This window comes from Cygnus atratus, chromosome Z (assembly GCF_013377495.2).
Source record: "Cygnus atratus isolate AKBS03 ecotype Queensland, Australia chromosome Z, CAtr_DNAZoo_HiC_assembly, whole genome shotgun sequence".
In the NCBI taxonomy this organism is placed as follows: Eukaryota; Metazoa; Chordata; class Aves; order Anseriformes; family Anatidae; genus Cygnus; species Cygnus atratus.
In genome coordinates, this window is record NC_066396.1 from 65,106,292 (window position 1) to 65,127,139 (window position 20,848).

General features: G+C 37.9%; 1 protein-coding gene across 3 annotated transcripts in view; it reads right to left on the reverse strand.

Annotated features, from left to right (window-relative positions):
- The window catches only part of SRFBP1 (serum response factor binding protein 1), a 77,316-nt gene that overhangs the window by 6,520 nt on the left and 49,948 nt on the right, over window positions 1-20,848 (reverse strand). For 2 of the 3 annotated variants that reach the window (XM_035567017.2, XM_035567015.2), the window contains exon 4: window positions 16,226-16,297. In XM_035567017.2, the coding sequence (XP_035422910.1) occupies window positions 16,226-16,297 (72 nt within the window). Of the gene's footprint in view, window positions 1-8,799; window positions 8,854-16,225; window positions 16,298-20,848 lie in introns of all 3 variants that reach the window. The other variant, XM_035567014.2, reaches the window with a different exon arrangement.

Sequence of the window (20,848 nt, forward strand, 5' to 3'; positions counted from 1 at the left end):
GATTTTTCTATAGCTGGAAAATGTATTTCTGAACTTAATTAATACACTTTTTCCCTCAGCTACTTCCTGTGGGTTTTGAAAGAATATACCATGAAGTTCAGAAAGCAGCAGCAGCTTCTGTGCAACATCTGGTGTCCTTTAATTCAAATATTTATAGAAAGAGTTTAAGCAGATACATGCCAATTCATATGGAATAACCACATTTTTTCCTTATAGCTAAATACTTCACAAATGCTACTCACACTGACAGACAGCAGCCAACAAACATACAATATGACATTAGCATTCTCAAAAAAATCCCATTTTTCTATTTTTTGGCATATCCAATGCTCAATTTATTTTTCCTCAATTATTTTCCAGTATATAAAGCCTTGGCAGAAAATAAAACTTAACAGAAAAATGCCAACTGTATCTATAGCAAGAACACTCCCACCCTCCACCTTCCCCCAGTATGTTTATTTACACAGATACTGGAAATGTAAATATTTACTTTCATAAGTTCCCGCTACTTCCTATATTATTTTGCACTATTCATTTTTTCATGCAAGAATTTCCTAATAGTTTTCACAGGAATGCTCTGCCTCATTCAATTTGCAACTGAGGCACAGCAAAATTAACAATGCAACTCAGCACTGCATAATCATACCTTTCAGTGATAGGTTGCATGCTACCCACAGAAGAACCTGAAAGTCAGAGACTCCTCAAATGTTTTGTCTCGGTAAATAATTCATTATTTCTATGTATAGTATTAACGACATCTACCATCACCACTGTGTTTCACTAAACTCCATAGGAACATTTAACAGAATTAACTGGTTCATTGTGCCTTTCAGATCTTAAAATTAAAAAGAGAAACCTGTGTTCCTTATCCTAAATAGCAGATGTAGACAGATGCAGAATCCTCAAAACATAACTTGTTAGTTATAGCAAATAAAGTAGTGTGTGCATAACTCGCATGTGCAAATACACAAGGACCCCCCACACAGGGGAGACAAACTTCATAAAATGTGGCAACGATTGAGAAAAGTATGGACATTAGAAGCTTGTTAAAATAAAAACAGATTCACACTTCAAGTTTTGAGACTTGCTGGATAGGGGTCAGAAGTACGGAATGACTCCAAGGGCTGGCAGCACCACGTAAAAAAAAGCTGCTGTATGGAAATGTCATGCAGAATTTGTATGTGTAGTACCTGCCTCATACCATGCAGGAGATAAAGTGAGAACAACAAAGACTTGGTAGAGATGGGATTTGCTGCCGTTACTTGCTACATGCTTGAGACAGTAGGGCTTCTGGAAGAATTTAACAGCAGAAATGTGAGATTAATTTGGGAACATGAAGTGGAGACCTCTGACCATTACTTCATCCTTATTACTCATCCTGTTCAACTTTTCTTTAGGTTTTATCCTCTGTGCTACAATTATAACCAGTAATAGGGAAGAAAGAGATCATACTTTTATTCTTCAGTTGGGTTCTGTACAAGAAGGGATTGCCTTGCTACAGGTAGCCTAAACCATGACTACTATTAGAAGACTACCAATAAGAATTTCAGCTGGGTCAAAGGACAGTGCTGCCAAACACGCAATGCTTGGTGGCCCTCCACCTGTCACTGTAGATGATTTCTTATAATACTCAAATTGACACAGTCAGAAACCCTATCAATGAGCACACAGTATACAGTACATTGCTAAACCTACAGCACAACAGTAACCTAGAAACATGTCATACTGATATTTCTATAATAACTGGAAGTACAGTCTAAAGTACAACAGCAGCCTGATTTCAAAAGATAAAAAAAAAAAAAGAAAAAAGGAAAAAAAAGAAAAAAAAAGAAGAGAGAATGCTAACCAGGTTAAGCATAAAAAAAATCCCAAGTTCTGGGCCAAAAGAAGATGTCATTTTAATACCTTTTGTGGCAGATTAGGAGAAGAGCTCTCTCCCTACTAAAAACAACAGAAAACCTCTTAACCCACATATTGTTCCCAGAGCTCTAACTAGCTACAGCTGTCTTTCACAACAGCAGAAGGAATGCAGTTAATGTGCAGTCACAGGGTGTCTGAAGGTGCTAGATGATGGCTGCCATCCAAGTCCATCCCATGACCTCATACTGCTTTGGAAAAAGATCATTGAGAAAAGTTACTTTCTGACCATGAAATGCTGTCAGTTCCCCCCCTTCCTTTATGTCTGTAAGACATATGGTACGTGTCTTGTGGCCATCAGATCAACTGAAGATGTTGGTATGAGAACCAATTGGTTATTGATCACACTTGTGGCAGCAGTGCTGTCCTACAGCTCCTGAGGTTGTTTGACTGTGTCCCGTATTCATAATGGAAGGATGGATCAGACAGAGGATGCAAGAAACAGGTCTTTGTTGGGCATGGCAAGAGTTTAAAACAGAGTGACTCTTCCAAATACAGAAACAACAGCAAGCATCACACAGTATGCACAGGAGAGAAACATCAGCAATAAATGCTTCAGACACTGCACTGGAAATAGATAACCAGAAATTGTTGGATTTTATTCAACTTTTACTCAGTTTTTACTCAAGTCTTCCTGATTTTCCATCTAAGTTCAAAATGATGGTACAGCTATTAGGGAGAAGTAGCTATGCAAGCTCAGTAGTAAGACAAGTGAGAAATTCTTACAGCAATTAATTCTGCATGAATTTCAGGAAATCATGCTAGTTTATTTATTTATTTTTAAACTGTAATATATGTATAATTTTTAAAATGGGTTGAAAATTTTCCAGTTGACCATCTAAAGCCTTTGTAAAAACCTCAGTATGACAATGTCTTGAAATAGAACAACAGGACAAAAATTGAACAATTTCTCATAAATCATCAAAATACACAGTAAACCTGAAGTCCCCCTTGACTTCCTGTTTATTCTTTCTAACATTGTCACAATTTATGTTGGCTTATTTTCTGTTATTGCTATAATTCAACCATGAAAATATCTGGAAATTTATTTTACTTCTCTTGTAAGCACAAGGAAGTTGTAAGGAGTTGAAGACTAATGACAACATGGGGTACTCTGCACAAACTTTTTAGTCACCTGCAGAACTATGTACAATGAAAGTCAGAGGTCTGGAGAATCTAGCTGACCTTGCACTGATGGCAGTAGCACTGTCTGTCACCTGAACATTGACTTCTACGGACTTCTGAATCCAGCTTCAGGGAGAAGCATCAAAATCTTCTAAATACTGCTGAGATGCTTACACTCCTCTAACTTAACCTGTATGTCTGGACCAAAGTTATTCTCCCCCCTGCAATTCATTCACTTTATTCACCCTCAAATCAACATCCAATTTAGCTTGTTTTGTCTCTTACCAAAATGGAGTACAGAGCATAAGCTTGTTTCTATTATTGTTTCCCTCTTCATTTAAAATATGAGTTTCAAAATATGCCAAAAACTCAAACAAAATAGACTTCCTGCTGTTCTTTGCTGTACGCATGATGAAGAAATACCTATAGTCCATGCATTTAACAAAGTTTAAAGGCCCCTTAGGAAACCTAATACAGCATTTAACAAGTGTTTAAAGATCAAATTTATTTGGAATACAAAAGAGTCAGAGTTCCTTTGGATTAACCTGTCACAACTAATTTAGCCAACCATACAACTGTGAGGTAAACACTCATTTTTCAGGTTGCGAATTGGTCAAAAAGAAATAGTGTTTCATCACAAACTACCACGGTGATCTACAGCAGAGCTTGGAATAAAACCCAAACCTGCCCAAGTCCAAATCATGTATTCAATCTACTGCTAATTTTTTCCTTCTTCTCTTTATGAATAAAATAACTCCTATGATTGTTTCAATAAAGAAAAGTCAGAGCAAGAAATCCAGAATAAAACAGGCATGGATTTCTAATTATCTCCTCGTGATGAAGAGGGTAAACTCTAGGTGTAAGCTGAAAGAGCAAGATTGTGGGGAAATTCAAATGCTGCTTGCTCTTCTTCACCTCTTACAGGGCTAGGAAGATGTCTATAATCCTACCAATTTGGCCTCCCACACAAAAAATAAACACATTTTTGAAGAAAAAAGTCAATTTCTTAAGATTATGAAAGAGGTCACAAAGCTAGCATTGTGTGAACTCCCCCTTCCCCTCTCTAAATTGCGGCAGTCCAACCTATTGTTAGTTAGTCTAACCCAGTGAAACCTCCGCTCACCTTCAACAAAGCCTAGACTCATGCTGAACATTATTTTATGCTGTGGACAAACGTGTGTATGACGTTGACAAATCTTCAGTAGAAAGCAGCTGTAAAGACTGCTAACAAAGACTTCTTATATTTTTAATTGAAATATATTACATGAATACAAAATTACATGAATTGTACATACAGTACAATTAACCAGTATTAAGTATTTATAATTCTGACTTACAGAAATTTAAAGCCAAGTACATAAGACTACAGCATAAAGACTACATGGTTTTCCTGTAGCTTTTGGAATAAAATATATGCATTTCGTGTATTTTTGTATTTGAACACTGAAGCACTACATCAGTACAAAGTATTTGAGTTTTGCCAAACTGAATAAAAAAATAAAAAATGGCACATAGCACAGTAAAATAGATGCCACAGGAGAGGGAAAAAAATCAGGCAAAAGACAATGATAATGAGAAACTAAAGTGGAAAGCAAAATATGAAGAAATAGAAACCCTGAAGCAAAAAATGTACTTTTCAGGAGGAACAGGAACAAAATGCGTCTTGGATAACAGGCAGTAGCTGTGAACACTACAGAGAGAAAGGTCTTTGCTACAAAATTCACACAGACTTCTCCTGAGAATATATTGACAGTTAGAGGAAAGTTCATGTACAAATTAATTTGACAAGTATTCCATATCAGATCTGAAACCATAACCAACTTTTTGAAGCATGTGAAGTATCCTGAAAGGTCGAAAAATTGTTTGCTTGCAACTGGCCACCTACAATGAGGGTCCAGAGGCTCAAAATAGGCAGTTTACTAACTCCAAATGGAGAGTTAGCTGGCCATTCTCAAAATGAAATTTGAATCAAGTGCTATTTGGGAAAACAAATAATAATAATAAAAAAGCTTACTTACACTTGCTTGCTTCTTATAGAAAAGACAACAGCAACACAAAGTAGACCAGCAATACTCAGACATGCATCTGAGTTCCCAAGATCCAACCGTGCATCATGAGCATGTCCAAAGACTCAAAGAGTGGAAGCAGATGGTAGCAAACAAATTGGCAGGGTACAAGGATGAGCTCTACATTACCAGAACTGCTTAATGGGCCAAGAAGCTCACAGTATTCAACCTTGGATGATCCTGTTAAGCTTCAGAATTGAGATATCCACCCGTCTCCTGACAAAATCAGTTTGGAGACGGAACTCTGTACAGAACTTTTAGGGATGTAATCCTGAGATGTCCTTACAATATTCTACTGTAAGACAGACACTCAAACCTCAAAGCATATCTTCTCAGCTGGAGCCTGATAAAGCAGCATAGATGTGAGCACGTATAAGCGTTTATAACAAAGAACCTCTGGAGAAAGTAGACACAGTTCAGATCTTAAAACTTTTTAAACAGATGCAAAGCTTCAAAACTAACAGTTGAAAACAAGCTCTAATTTAATCATATATATTTCACATCACGGACAGTTAAAATAATTATCTCTGAAAAAAACAAACAAACAAAAAACCAACCAACCAACCAACAAAACACCATTCTGCTCATACCTACGCAAGCCTTAACACCGGGGAATTTGCCAATATATAACTAAAGACTTGTCAGGTCAGCATCCTCAGATAAAACTTCAAGAGAGAGATCTGTTTACGTTCAGAGCATTGCTGTAGAAACTACAATAGCCAGGGATCTGGGGGCACAGAAGACTTACAGACTTCACAAATCCTGCACACACTAACCAGGGGTAGGCCATATTAGAATATGCTATTCAAAACAAGACAGACTTTCTTGGCATCTCACATTGCAATTTTTGTGCACAATTGAAAACAGATTTCTTTTAATCTATAAGTTTTTCAGTCACTTTCTGAAAAAGACAATGGAAATACAAATTCAGTTCACTGAAAAACTATTAAACGTCTGAGATAAACATACTGATTCCTTGGCACCAAAATACAGATTTTCCATCATTAAGTCTATTGAGGGAGTATATGCATTTGAAACTTACTCTAATCATAAACACATGTCAGATATATATAGAAGCCCTGACGTTACTTAAGAATATCATCAGATGATGAATGTAAAATTAATGGAAAACCTGAACGGTCACATTTTCTAGCAGGTAGTTCACCATATGGTGCACAGATTAACCACCTTTATGCTCAGAGGCTCTCAGGCATCTTCTGGGCCATTAGATTATTGTTACTTTGGCATGCAAAGTGTTCCTAAAGTGTAATCACTCAACCCTTTCAATCATCACACAATTATTGGTATTTGAAAACCAAGAAAAACTACACCATCACCCTTCAAATGTAATGCTATTACGCTTTCAGTAAATTACTGGTTACATCACATTTCCCATACATTCTCTTACTTCGTAATCTTGCCATAGAGGGGCAATGTGCTCTAAACCTAAGCTCTCATTTTACCTAACTGATAATTTTTAATGTAGCTACATTCACTGACATCTGAAGAGAGAAGTTGTTTCCTTAAACAGAATTCCAATAACTCAAGAAAATCTTATTTTTCCAGTTATACAGTCAGGTATTAAAAATTTCAAGCAATAATGTCTTCAGGATTTTTGATATAATTCTCCAGTGTTACAGACTCGCATTGAGCTGAAAGAACCTGAAATTTCAGATTTTCTTTTTAAATTTATTTTAACATTTTTTATAACTGCTAATTCCTTAGTTCTAAGTTGCAACACTTTAAAAATGGCCTGGATAGGAAAGAGGGAACAAAAGAGAGAGGTTTTGCATTTTATTTCTCTATGATATACAGCGAGGAACTGATAGTTTCATATAAACAAATAAAAAGAGCAAAGGACAGCAGCAGCTGTTTTTCATTTTTAGAAATATCAGAAATGTCATTTATTTTATTCTAATTTTGTAACACAATTCTGGGTTACACTACAAAGCATATATACAGAAAGAGCTTTTTCAATTTGTAATGTGTTAGTAGCTGTCAGTCTTTAATGTAATCATAATTGTTTATATGACATCAAACTCATCTTAACACAGTAAGTTCTGTAAGCAACAGAAACAATGAAAGATGACAACTCGTGTGTTCCACCTTACATCTTCTCTTCTTGCACCCCCCCTATGGTATTTCTCACAACAAGGTAAAGAGGTGATGAACTGTGGTCACCTTTCCCTCTCCACTGACCTGGGTTTCTCACTGCTACTCAGATAAGAGCTGTCACACACAGAAATAAACTGTTGGAACTATAGGCTTCTAAAACCATGTCCAGTACCCTCAGTTGAAATTGATCAGTGGGTATCAGGATTTAGCACAGACTGATGGCCAGACAGGGCTTCCACACTTGGTGGAGCACATCCTCCTCCCTACCCCTTCACGTGGATGAAGTCAAAAAATTGATTACTTTCCCTATGAATACATAAAGGATGTAATTTAGAGACTGTCTTTAGTAACCAAATCATACTGGAAGGAGGTCCCTTCCAACCCAAGCCATTCTTGGGTTAGGTTTCTATGTTAGAATGCTATTTCTATGTTAGAACCATAGAATGATTTCTACGTTAGAATAGAGTTATTAGAATAGAGTATTTCTATGTTAGAATCATCTCAATCCATTCTCTGCCCAGCCTACATTTGTGCTTAGGATTGCCTTGACCCAGGTGCAGGACCTTGCACTTGGCCTTGGTGAACCTCATGAGGTTTGCACAGGCCCACCTCTCAAGCCTGTCCAGGTCCCTCTGGATGGCATCCCTTCCCTCCAGCATGTCAACTGCAGCATGCATCTTGGTGTCATCAGCAAGCTTGCTGAGGGTGCACTCAATCCCACTGTCCATGTCACTGAAAAAGATGTTCAACAGTGCCCATCCTAATACCGTCTGCTGAGGAACACCACTCATTACTGATCTCCTCTTGGACACGGAGCTGTTGACTGCAACACTCTGAGTGTGACCATCCAGCCAATTCCTTACCCACTGAGTGCTCCATCCATCAAATTCATGTCTCTCCAGTTTAGAGACAAGGATATAATGTGGGACTGTGTCAAATGCTTTGCACAAGTTGAGGTAGATGACATCAGCTGCTCCACCCCTACCCACAAATGCTGTAACCCTGTCAGAGAAGGCCTCCACATTTCTCAGGCAAGATCTGCCCTTAGTGAAGCCATGTTGATTACCACCCGTCACCTCCTTATTTTCCATATGCCTTAGCACAGTTTCCAGAAGGATCTGCTCCATGATCCTGTCAGACACAGAATGAATTAAATAAATGAATTAAAGGTAACTGAAATGTCTCACTATTACTAACTGTCTTAAATTTGTAATTTCTACAATCTTATTTATCGTATTCTATTTACAATCAGCCTTCTAAGTGTAAGTTGTAGGACATTACTAGTACCAAACTTTTATTACAGTTGTAACTTCCATTTTTAGGACTTCTTAGTGCTTCTGTTTTCATGTTACACTTTCATGCTATTATACTGAAAACAGTTATTCACAACGCAGTTCTTCTCTCATGCATGTATGTCCTGCCCCATTATCCCTGTAAAGATGGCACCTTTCATTAATTACCTTAAAGACCTGAAGGAGGATATCCATTAAATCTGTGATGACAAAAAATGAAAACATCACTCCCATTTTTAAGAAAGGAAAAAGGACCCAGGGAACTACAGACCAATGAGCCTCACCTTTGTGCCTGGCAAGATCATGGAACAGATCCTCCTGGAAGCAATGTCAAGGCACTGTCAAGACAAGGAGGTGATTTGAGACAGCCAGCATGGCTTCACCAAGGGCAAATCATGCCTGGCCAGTCTGGTGGCCTTCTGGTGGCCTTCCCCTAATTGACAGACTTTTTTAATACTTTTTATACTGACATAGAACTTCAGTTGCAGCCATAGTGATGGGTTCTAGACTAAAGTATCAAGGACTGCACAAAGGACACACACACAGCTTAGCATGTCTTTTGTTTTTATGTACACACATATGCACATACATTAGTTATATGTATAAAAGACATGTTAAACAGCTCACAGTTCAAGTGATCACTTTTGGAAGACAAGGAGCCTTCAAGGAATAAAAAAAGCCAACCAACCAACAATCAGTCACACAGAGAAAGTATTTACGCCTGAATGTGATATTCATCACTGAATGCAAAATTCTTCACTTCATCAGCAGTGTTAGAAAGACCACAGACATTCCTGTTAAAGTTAACATCTGGTGTTTGACATGGAAAATTCTCAGGAAACAGTGGTTTCATACATTCAGTTTAACTTCCATTCAAACAGAATCAAAATACTCAAGACAAAAGGAATCCAACACTGCAACACTGATTCCCAGCATTAATCCAATCCTATTAGCCCGTGTTACAGGAAATTGTGCTATAAAATCAATGCAATACGTTTCCAAAAACACATATCATGCTGACAGATGCAACCATTACATAAAGAAAAGCGTATCTAGTATCTGATATGCAAATCATTGTCTTTACTTCCACACTGAAATAAAAAAGAAACTCAACATAATGTCTTATCATGTGGGAAAAGTATTTTTTACTACTCTCAGCATAAACATTGCTGGGGAAGGGAAACATGATACATACAATGCAATAAATATTCATTCTGAAGCAAAAGTAAATAAGGGTAACAAATCCGGGCACATAAAGCTGTTTTGACAATAATGTTCCCAATAATTGTAACAAACAATGAAAAAGGAGATGGATATTATTAAGAGTACTGACAGATGATCACTGAAGATCATAAACATATTATAATTATGCACTGATTATCTATACATAATTTCTAACTTAAGGAGAGTGTTAACAACATTAATTTAGGTTAAAAAAAATGCATGGGCCCCACAAGAAAAGCAGCTATTCTCCCCCAACATTCCTAAAATCAAGCCACAAAACAGCTAAGTGCAAAGAAGTAATGATAAGTGTGTGTATTGTACAAAGCTGATGGACTGTAACCCCAGTATTACACAAAAGACTGATTCATATTCTTTCCCTATGGTCTATGGATTGCAAAAAAAAATATTTTCATAAGCAAAGAATGTTAAAAATCCACATAAGTAATTATCTAGTTATGCTGCAACATAACTACTAAAGGTACTAGCAACAGAAACAGAAGTTTTATATCAATAATAGAATCTATCCTAATCAGAATGTTTTTGTAGCCAGGAGAATTCTTCAGGGGGGCCTTGGAAGGGAGAGAAGGTAGGGGATTGTGGAAAAATCCCCCAAAGCCCAAACAAAAGACAGCAACTATTCTGTGCTTGATCCAAAGCCTTTGAAGTTAACGGAAAGTCTTCAATTAAACTGCAAGGGACTTTGCATCAGGCCCCTTTTATGATTTAATGTATTTCCTCAGATTAAATCCACAGAGAATACTAAGTGTTCTTTTTATTTTTATTTTTTAATGCATTTTCCATTAGAAAGTACATTTTCAAAATAAAGTAAAGCCAGAATCATAAAGTGTACATTTAGGAGCGTCAACTAAAATAGAAACCATTATGTTTTTCAAATTCAGAAAATACAGATACCAGCGTTTCTCCTTGGATGCAGCTGTTTAATCAAAATTCTATGTGATTCAAAAATGCCATCTTCCTTTCTTTCTCTGTTACAAAATTAAAAAGTACTGGAATTATCAAATTTAAAATTTCCTTAATAAATTTACATTAAAAAAATAAGTTTATTCATAAGAATAAATATTATGGTTGTGTAACGATGTCTTGTTCATGTCTTGTAACCCAAGATTTCCAGTTAGTGATATACTCTGGGGAACCTGATGCTCCAAATAACAGCTTACTGAGTGTGATACTCAAACATCTCAAAGTTGGCAGCCTTTCACAAAACGCCTTTAAAAACTGTTGGTGTGAAATGCATTTTCATTGTAAATACATGAAGAAGAACTTAAAGCAACACAAGCACTGTGACTACCCTATCCTTGCACTTTTTTTTGGTTGCTGATGACAGAGTTGTGAATTTAAGAAGTTCAAATAATAGTTTTAAAAAGTGATAAGAATCTCAGAATTGCTATTTTAATATTGTGATGTAAACAGTTTCTTTGAAAGAAATAAAGGTAATACACCATCAGTCCTGTAACTTTATCCTTTGCTCCTGTCAGATCTTTTTGCTCATACACCTTTCTATCTCATTCTCATATTCTTCTTGCTTGACTTCCTCAGTCCTGCAGTAGCGATCCAGTGAATTCGTGGAGGAGTTTGGTAGGTGAAGTAGTCTCTTCTCAAGTGTGAAGTAATAGTATTTTCATTTGATAAATTACAGAAAATCTTTTATTATTGCTGTTAATATTTTAGTTAGTTCTTAAATCCCAAATTCGTATGCGCCATGGATATTAATTTCACTCACCCCCAAAATAACCCCCAGAACTGTAGCATAAAAGCCTTTAAGCATCCATTAAAAACTGACGGACCTAAAGCTAAACGGCACTAATTTCATCCCTCCTTAATCATATGTTAAGTACAGCTGTTCTCAAAAATCGTACTGTGCACCAGGCTGCACAGTCAAATCCTGGCCATGCATAAGCTGCCTGAGATCCTGTTTCTAAAGCCTTAGAATTCCATCTAAATTCCAAACAAGACAAAGCTGGTTGCTGAACATGAAGCAATCCAAAATAAGCTGACCAGGCCTTACATTAACAAAAAAGCTTCTAAGGCCTAGTAATGGATTATATTTCTGGACTAGAAGAAATTTCTCAACACACTTAGAAATTGTGGCAAGCTTTTCAGTAATGTTGAGACTGAGAAGAATATGGCATGGCACCAAGCTTTGGTGATCATAATATACTCAAAATTTGCTGTGCAGAATCCTCTTTGCAGTCAAGCATCTGCATGCTTCAGACATGACAAGACTGGAGGAGAAGGTGAAAATACAAGATTTAGTAGGAAAAGGTGGTTCCAAGGACCACACATGAGAGCTCAGTACAGAAAAGAAAACCTATGTTACTAATGTTATGTATCTAGGAGCAAAAAACAGAGGACATATATTTACCATCTGCAGATTGACTTGCCTACTAAGATACTAAGCATGAGCTCAGTTTAAGCTGTCATGCTAACATATACTGGTGCTCTATTCTTCTTTACTAAAGGAAAAGTTCACCAGGTCCTTTTCGTTTTCAATTTCATGTTTTCCCCTAAAAATCTGAAAGTTATTGAATTTTGAAGCACATAGATTATTTACGAAAAAACAATAAGTATTTCGACTTAAAGCAGGATGGCATTTCAGATCTTTGCCTGGAATAGAGAGTTCCATTATGCTGCTGTAGGATTCTGTAATTCTGTAATTCTCACTGTTTAAAACACAGATTATTTTTTTTCCATGTTCTATATACCAAGTTTGTACTGGAAATAAAACTAAGTGAGGTGCTACAAGAAGTTAGTATCTGTTATCAGTAGTGTAAAGGAAACAAAAGCAACTGGAGTTACGATGAAGGTGCTCACAGATGGATAAATGTCCTCTTTTTTGGAGAAACAGCACAGATGAGACATGATTTCTCTAATACCACAAAAATATGATTACATATTTACCCATCTATCCAGCCTATCTTAACCTATCTAACTTACCTTGAAATTGTGTTAACAATAGATTGAAGATAAAGGTTAGGGTCCTTGCTAGCTCCTAAATCAGTTCCCTACTTGTAATGAACAACTTTTTTTTATGATTAGCTTCTGATTTATACTTTTGGAGTGCTGGAGCACACCACTAAGAAACCAAGCCTACCATATCAGTTCAGGGACACATGCTATAAAGAACAGTTTAAAATGTAACGCAGTTAGAAAGCAGGTTAAAAGAAAAAAAAATAGGCAACAGATCTGGCATGTTTTTCAATTTTAATGACTAGCAAAAACATTCATTGCTGACAGTACACAACTGCATATAAAAAGTGCACAAAACTTATCCAAAATCCAGAAAATAGTTTTCATTTTTCAACAGCTGTAGCTAAGCACCAACAATATATAGTTGAAGTCACATGGCAACATTTATTACAATCTTTACAACAGAGTTTATCACCTGTTAATAGTAATGGTGCCAGCTGCAGCAATATTAAAAATGGGCTTTGAAAGTTTCATCAGAGGCGCACAAAGGACTGCTCATGCACTGCTTCCTGTCTTACATTAACATGGTCAGCCCTATGACATTTTTATTAATGAAAAACAGAAAAAGTCTAGTGTCATGTGGCTGGTGAATTGCCAGGTCACTCCACAACTATCATAATTTTGATTTGCTTATTAGCAAATCAACAATCTTAGCTAATTAACAATCTTGACAGCTAAATCATAAAAACTGCAGTTACAGTGTCAGTTGCTAAATGGCACAATTTTATTGTACTTCACTGAAATCTACGCAAACACTTTCTAAATATCTTATTCTGAAAAATACATGGGAAAACATAGTAATAGAACATAAAATCTCAGTGGGCAGAAGGAATGAAACGAGTATCTTGACTACACGTCCACTATGCAAAACTAATATTCAGCATTCCACAGTGAATTAAAAGCAGATTGCCTTTTATCAATGAAAACAAACCTATTCGGAAAATGAAAACAGCCACAGGATGTTTTGCTTCAAATATTTCGAAATTCGAGTTAATGAAAAGGTAAATAGTGTGTTCAACATTTCATGTGACCTACAGAATATTGATATAGATTTTTTTTCCCAAAATTTTATTATTGCTAACTAACTGTGGGAAAAGAAGAAATAATACATTTGAAAATTAACTTCTGTTAAAGCATATAAGGGATACATTCTTTAGCTGTGGGTATGCTATGGCCAACCAGTGAAGTTAAGATGGCTAAGCTACCACTTGTCAACAGTGCTGCAATACTAAGGATAACCCCGCCACCCCATAGGTTTAAAAGAGCATCAGCAACCATCCAAACACTTGTTTTGAAACAGGAGACCTATTCTCTACAAAGCATGAGACGAACAGACTTTCACACAACCAAAAAACATTACCAGCCACAGAAAGTAACACAAATAACAAAAGATCTTAAAAAACAAAACAACTCCATGAAGACACCTGTATTATCTGTCTTCAACAATTACTGCTAAATGAAAGTCTATTTTAAGTACATTTGGAAAGCAGTCAACCATGACTATGAAAACATGAATCCTATTATTTAGGAGAAATATGTATACCGAGGGCTAGGAGAATTTCACAGATTTTTCTCACACTTTTCCCCTCTGCTTACATCTGAGGAAATACTAGGAAAAGAAATGAATACACAAAATGAACTGGTAAGATTAACAATACCTCTTGTTATATTCTTTGCAACAGAATTACCCTCCTAAACAATAAAATTCCAACTGTAAACCTGTAAACTCTTTATTTCATTTGGGGACCACTACACCTTTTGAGAATGCAATCAGCACAAGCCTGATGCATTTGAACTATTGGCAGAGAATCTTCTACAGTATTAAATGACAAAATGTTTTATTGTTTGAATTTTAGCACCCTCTTCAAAGTCCCTCTCCACGTGTCCTCTCTATCATGAATCTTTTCACATCTGCACCATTTCTGACACCATAGTAACCAGTAACTAGCTCACATTCAGAATGGAAAATCTTGGTCAAGTAACTTTAAAAAGAATGCTGCCTTTTAGCTCTTTGTCATTATCTCTGCGGCCCTTTCCTGACTCTCTTCCATCATTAAGAGAAGCAAAAACATAAGACACTTCCATCCAAACACTGCTCCAAAAATACTGAATTCCTATGATATGAAGTGTACTATACTATCACACAGTCACAGAAGGGCTGAGGCTTACAGAGAGCTCTGGAGGCACCAGGTCCTACCCCTGCCCAGCAGGACCACCCCAAGCAGGGTGCCCAGGACCACATTCAGGTGGCTTTTGAAGATCTCCAGGAGGGAGACTCCAGAGCCTCAGTGGGCAACCTGTGCCAGTGCTCGGTCACCTGCACAGCAAAAAGTGTTTTCTGATGTTCAGACAGAACCTCTGGTGTTCCAGTTTGTGCCCACTGCCTCTTGTCCTGGCACTGGGAACCACCGACAAGAGCCTGGCTCCATTCTCCTTGCACCCTCCCTTCAGGTATTTACATCAATTAATGAGATCCACCCTGAGATTTCTCTTCTCTAGCATATTAATTTTATTTTGTTTCAGTGAAATCCTGCTCCACTTTATGCTGATGGATGAATTGCACCACACATGGTTGTGTGCTTTGAAATAGTACAGTTATATTGCAAACGAGTGATGCCATTATAGGAGGAAATGATCCAATTCTACATGAAAACTTAGACTGTGCATGATGTAGATTTCAGACCTCTGACTCTTCCCAGTCCTCAGTAAACCACCCACAGGAATTGAGGAGAATTTGGTGGAAAATATACAGTTTTGTTTACTGATATTTTTTGATTCAGAACTGCTATGTATAATCATTTCTGCAGCATCATTTAAAAGGGTACTTATTTCTGCTCTTTTTCACTTTTCTTTTAGAGTGTTCTGCCTGCTCTCATCCTCAACTACTTATTACAAAGAACATCTGCACACTTCTGTGCCTTCATTTCATCCCTTACAGGTATCGCTAGTTAGTTAATATTTAGTAACATGCCATCATTAGTGGGTTTCAGGAGAAACACTGCATTGAAATTCATGAGCCACAGTGGTGTTAATATCCCACCTTTATTTCAGGCTAAATAATTTTGTTCACATGGGTAAGCTTCTCTCTGCCTCTAGAAGTATTTAGAGCTTATTTTCAACTGTTGTTGAAAGCTTTGATTATTTACATTAACTGATCCATGTATATGTACTACATAAACATAACAAATCTATTTATAAAGACAGAAAGAACACTACTATGCTTCCTGCTATGCAACTCTAGTTACTAGGGATTAGCTGGCCAGCCCTGATGACAAGCTACTCATGCTAAACAGCCATACAATTTTTTGTAGACGTGTCCTAGTGGATACACTTCCTTAGAAAAGGAAGAAAGGCCTTCAGGGAGAACCTTATATAACATATACAAGACAGCATGCAAATGCAGGTACCCATCCACATATGCACCTTTTCTTAAGGGGCTCGCATACTCTCTCACACTCATGGAACAAGGTGCAGAAAACCAAGACCAACAAGCCTTACCTTTTTGCAGACACTTTCAAAATTAACTTCCTTCCTAAGTGCAAGCCTGGTAACTTGATCTGGCTTTACTTCCTGTGGACGAAAGATATATTCATTCTTTAGACTTCGCTAAACATTTGTAAGTTTTACGTTCCTCATAAACATTATAACTTTATAGCATCTCCTGTTGATTACTTAAAGAAAGAAATTCAGTTTGTTATATACAGACTTTTTTGTTGTTGTTTATGTAAATACTGCATTTACTTTAAAATGTTAATTTAAACTTCAATTAATTTAAACTTAAACATTAATTTAAACTTAAATCTTACTGTATGTAATACTACTGATGGAAATGGAGATTTTAAAAAGCAAAGTACGCAGAATAGTTATCTTATTTCCAGAAATTGTGCTTGTATTGATTATGCTGCATAAAAGCTTTGAAAGGTTATGACATTCTCATAGACTAGGAATTTACATCAGAACTGATCAACACCTGGATATATATGGGGTTAAGACGATGAAACTGAAGTTGAAAAGTAAAATAAAATAAAATAAAATAGAATAATAGTAATTATAAAAAATATAAATCCTTCTTTTCTGAAGATAATGCAATTTTCATTCCCAGACTTAAGAATCAACTACTGTTATGCTGAGCCCAAATACATTCCATGCATTCACGGTTCTGAAAAATTTCATACACAGATAACTAGTTATTCTGATAGCTATCATTAAGATCGAGCTTGTATCTAAATGCTGCTGGCTTCAACACTTGAAGAGAATTATCCATACGCTGAATTTCTGAAACTCCAGGAAAGTAGATGCCTTAAGTTTAAATTACAGCAAATCACAACACTTGTGGTCAATTAAGAAGAAAAAAAAATAAACTGGAGATGCACATGCAAAATATTAAAGTTTGACACAGGAATGCATATCCAGACGATTGTGTGCACTTGCAGTCGAATACTGTTCTTAGATCCAGACAAGAGAGATGCTAACTGAAAACCCTTTCAAGCAATTACTGCAACTATTAGGTCTGAATAATTAATGTACTGGCCAAGACCAAATGCAATCAAATGTTAAGTCAAATTCTGCAAGACATTATAGTTTGCACCTCTAAAAGAAGATTATGGAAAGACTTTCATGTTTACTTCTTACTTTCTTTTTATTACCCTAATTTATCATCCTTGATAAATATTTCAACATTTCCATTAAACATCCCACTCCATTGTTAGGTTTCCATATTTTACCCTCTTCCTAACCCAACACTAGAGCAGTCTGTGCACGTACTTGGTTCTTCCTGAAATTAGACAGTCATACCATTAATTTAAAATCTTATATTGTTGTTCCTTCTATATATTAAATCCAAGAGTTGCATCTTACCATGGTCTTTAAGATACTGTGTAAATATGTAACTGTGAGTAGGCATATAATAGCAGGAATAAGCTAACAGGACAAAATGAAGAAACTAAAAAAAAAAAAACAAACAGTTTTTGTGAATGTCAGAAGAGCTTTCTGACAACGAGACCTAGATGCCTGCAAAATCATCTCCCAGAGGTACCGGTGGAAGCCCAATCATTTGGCATGCAGAATCCAGACTGGAAAAACACTGGTGAATGTAGGAAACAATCTTACACTGGCAGATGGACAGACTGGATGACCTAATAGAAGCTAGAGATGGAAAAGACCTATGATTCAGTTTTCCATGACTTTCCAAAGTGTTTCACAGATGGTGAAAGTAGGACACGGTAGTTAAGTGACATGCTCACAGTCACATAGTTGGTTGGGAGCTATGAAGCAAGCTCTGGAACCCAGTACTGTTCATTAAAACTAGCTGTTTCTTTATATTTAAAAAAATTGGTAATTTATATGATCTTCACTAGCTTAATGTTGCAGAATCATGCAAATCAATGGAGCAGGAGTAACAGCTTGGAATGTGAAGTCGTGAATGAAGCTTCACTGAAACGCTTAATATACAGAACGAGACCATGAACCTACTGTTAAGGTTTAAAGCCGAATTTTATAAAGATCTCCTTCACTTTCCTTAGATTTAAGGCAGAACAAGCATTTCTGATTTATATACCCTTCTGCAATACCTCACTTTTGTGAAAGTAGCCATATGAGCGAAATCACTGGGCTATACAGACCTTTCTTCTGCCTCTATTAATGGTCAGCAGCAGACAGGCCAGGAAAATAGGAAGAGAACACCATGATGTTTTTCCCAGCACAGTCTTCTCAACTTTGAAGTGCACAACGCTTAAGAATTTCGAGCTCACAGAGAGAACCTTTGCATTTACTACCTGTTTCCATCACTTCTATTAGGGGCTGTCATAAGTGGCTGGCACCTCCTATCTCTGAGGCCCATGGATTCCTCCTGCCCTGCTGCTGGAGCCCAGCCCTATGCACCTTGGGGCCTCTGTCAGGCACACAGACAAAGCTGCTGCTTTCCCATCAGCAGATCCAACCTGCAGGGAAGCTCAGTGCCTATCCCAGAAGCACACAGGATGGACTGACACAGACGAGGTGCTGCCTTCCACAGCACCCACATGCAACACTCAGGGCTCTCTTACACAATCCTTGTCACTAATGAAAGCAGCCCCTTTCCCCATGAGATTCACAAGCACTTGCACACTCATGGATCTCTCAAACACCAGCACCCACAGGATCAACCCACAACACCTGGTGCAGGGAAAAAAGACACCCTGTTGGCCCCTGCCAGCAGGCCGGGTGCTGCACTGAGACCCTCACTCGCCCAGTCTCACCAGTAACTGTGCACAGGATGCGCACTGTCTCTGTCTCCTCTCTGCAGCTGGCTGTTGGGACGCATGCTATTCCCTGCTTCAGTGGCTGAGGTGGAGACCCTCATCTGCTCCCCTTGCAGGCTCGGGCAGCTTACACACTGGTCTGACTCCAGCTGCTGGCCTGCACCCAGTCATGCTGGTACTGCTGCCCTTTACGTTGTGCACCGATAACCATCATCCACCGTGCTGGTGGATGCCAGCTAGCACGCTGTTGTGAACGGTGCTGGCTGTACATCCGGAGGTGAGTAGTTTCTGTCATAACTCTAGGGTTTCATCTCTTTCCTACACGAGGAAAGGCAATCAGCATGCAGGGGAGACAGACCTGTTGATCCCAATATCTGATTTTTCATCATCCTTCAAGAGGATAATGGGTGGCTAGAGACAAGCAGAACAGATCATTTCGTTCTCATTCCAAACTCTGTCCCTACCTCACTCACCACCTATCTCAAAACCCTTTCAGAGACAGGGACACGAGCAAGGCAGGGATCTCCGCAGGCTGGTGCACACAACATGAAGTGCAGCGGCACTGTGTCACCTGCCTGGTGCCTGGGCCAAGCTGAGAGCTGAGGCAGGGACAACAGCGATGAGACGAGCAGTGAGCAAGCGAGCAGCAGCACAGGACCAGCCCGAGTCCCCGCACCAGGCCGTGCTGGCTGCTCTAGCAGCTGCTCTGCACTTTGGGGGGAAATCAGGCTAAATGGACCTGTCAGCCAGTTGGACCTTGTTAAGGCTGCAGGCAGATGACTAGGCCTTGGCCTGAGATTACGCTGAATAAACAGGATGTGAAAAACTACTGGACATGACATAATAAAATTGCTGGATGTGACAGATAATGGTAGAAGCTGACAACACGGCTGGATTTTACAGATCTTTAAGGGAGAGTTACGTGAAAAACAGACAAACTTCAGAGAAAGCTTAAGGAGTACTGGGGAGGAAATCTTGCACAGTTGACAGTACCTAGGTAGCTGTACCAGTAATACCACATAAAGCCAAGGCTGAATGGAGTCACCTGAAATTTGGTCTTGGGTACAGCAATAGGGACAAATGAATTACAGGTGGGCAAAGATTAGACCGGGATGGAAAAAGGGATGGTCAAGGCAGTGAAAGGCTGGGCTGTGAAACATGCAGATGGGACAACACAGCATGCAGCCAGACAGCCTCACGCAACCCCTCAGCTCCACGGCCAGTACCGCAGGCAGAGATTTCACTCCACTACCCATGGAAATTTAGAACAGCAATTTTTCTTTTTTTTTTGCTTTAAATGATAAAGTTTATTTAAATAAGCCGGAACTGTCTTGCACAGAAAAACAAGGCTATATTGCACAGAAGTATGCAAAGCATAAATGGCATCTGAAAATTCAATGTCATACCAACACTGGTCGTGGTTACTCAGATTACACTTTATCCAGGTGATACTGAGGAAGATACACATTTTAATCTAAAGGGAATGGTAATGTAATTTATTGAATAGCCTTCAGAAGACAGGAAAGACAAAAAAACCTGTCAGATGAGGCTTTGACACATCTCAGAAATGCAAGATTATTCACATAAAATGTATTCCCGGCTATGCTGTCTAAGGCAATTTTAGATGACTCAGAAGAAAAGGTTGCCAGTAGTGGCCTGTGGAAGCAATTTAGGAGTTTAAGTCCTCACTCTATTAAAAACCATACCTACTACCCAACCTCAATTTTGCTTTGACTAGTATTTTCCTTTTACCTTTATCAATTCAGTCATTTTTATCACCATGTTTTCAGATTTTCTTAACTGTTCAACTGTTACGCCTTTCCTTATGAAATTACGCCGTATGTACCCATCATTATAAAATGATTTTTTTTCTTACAATGAG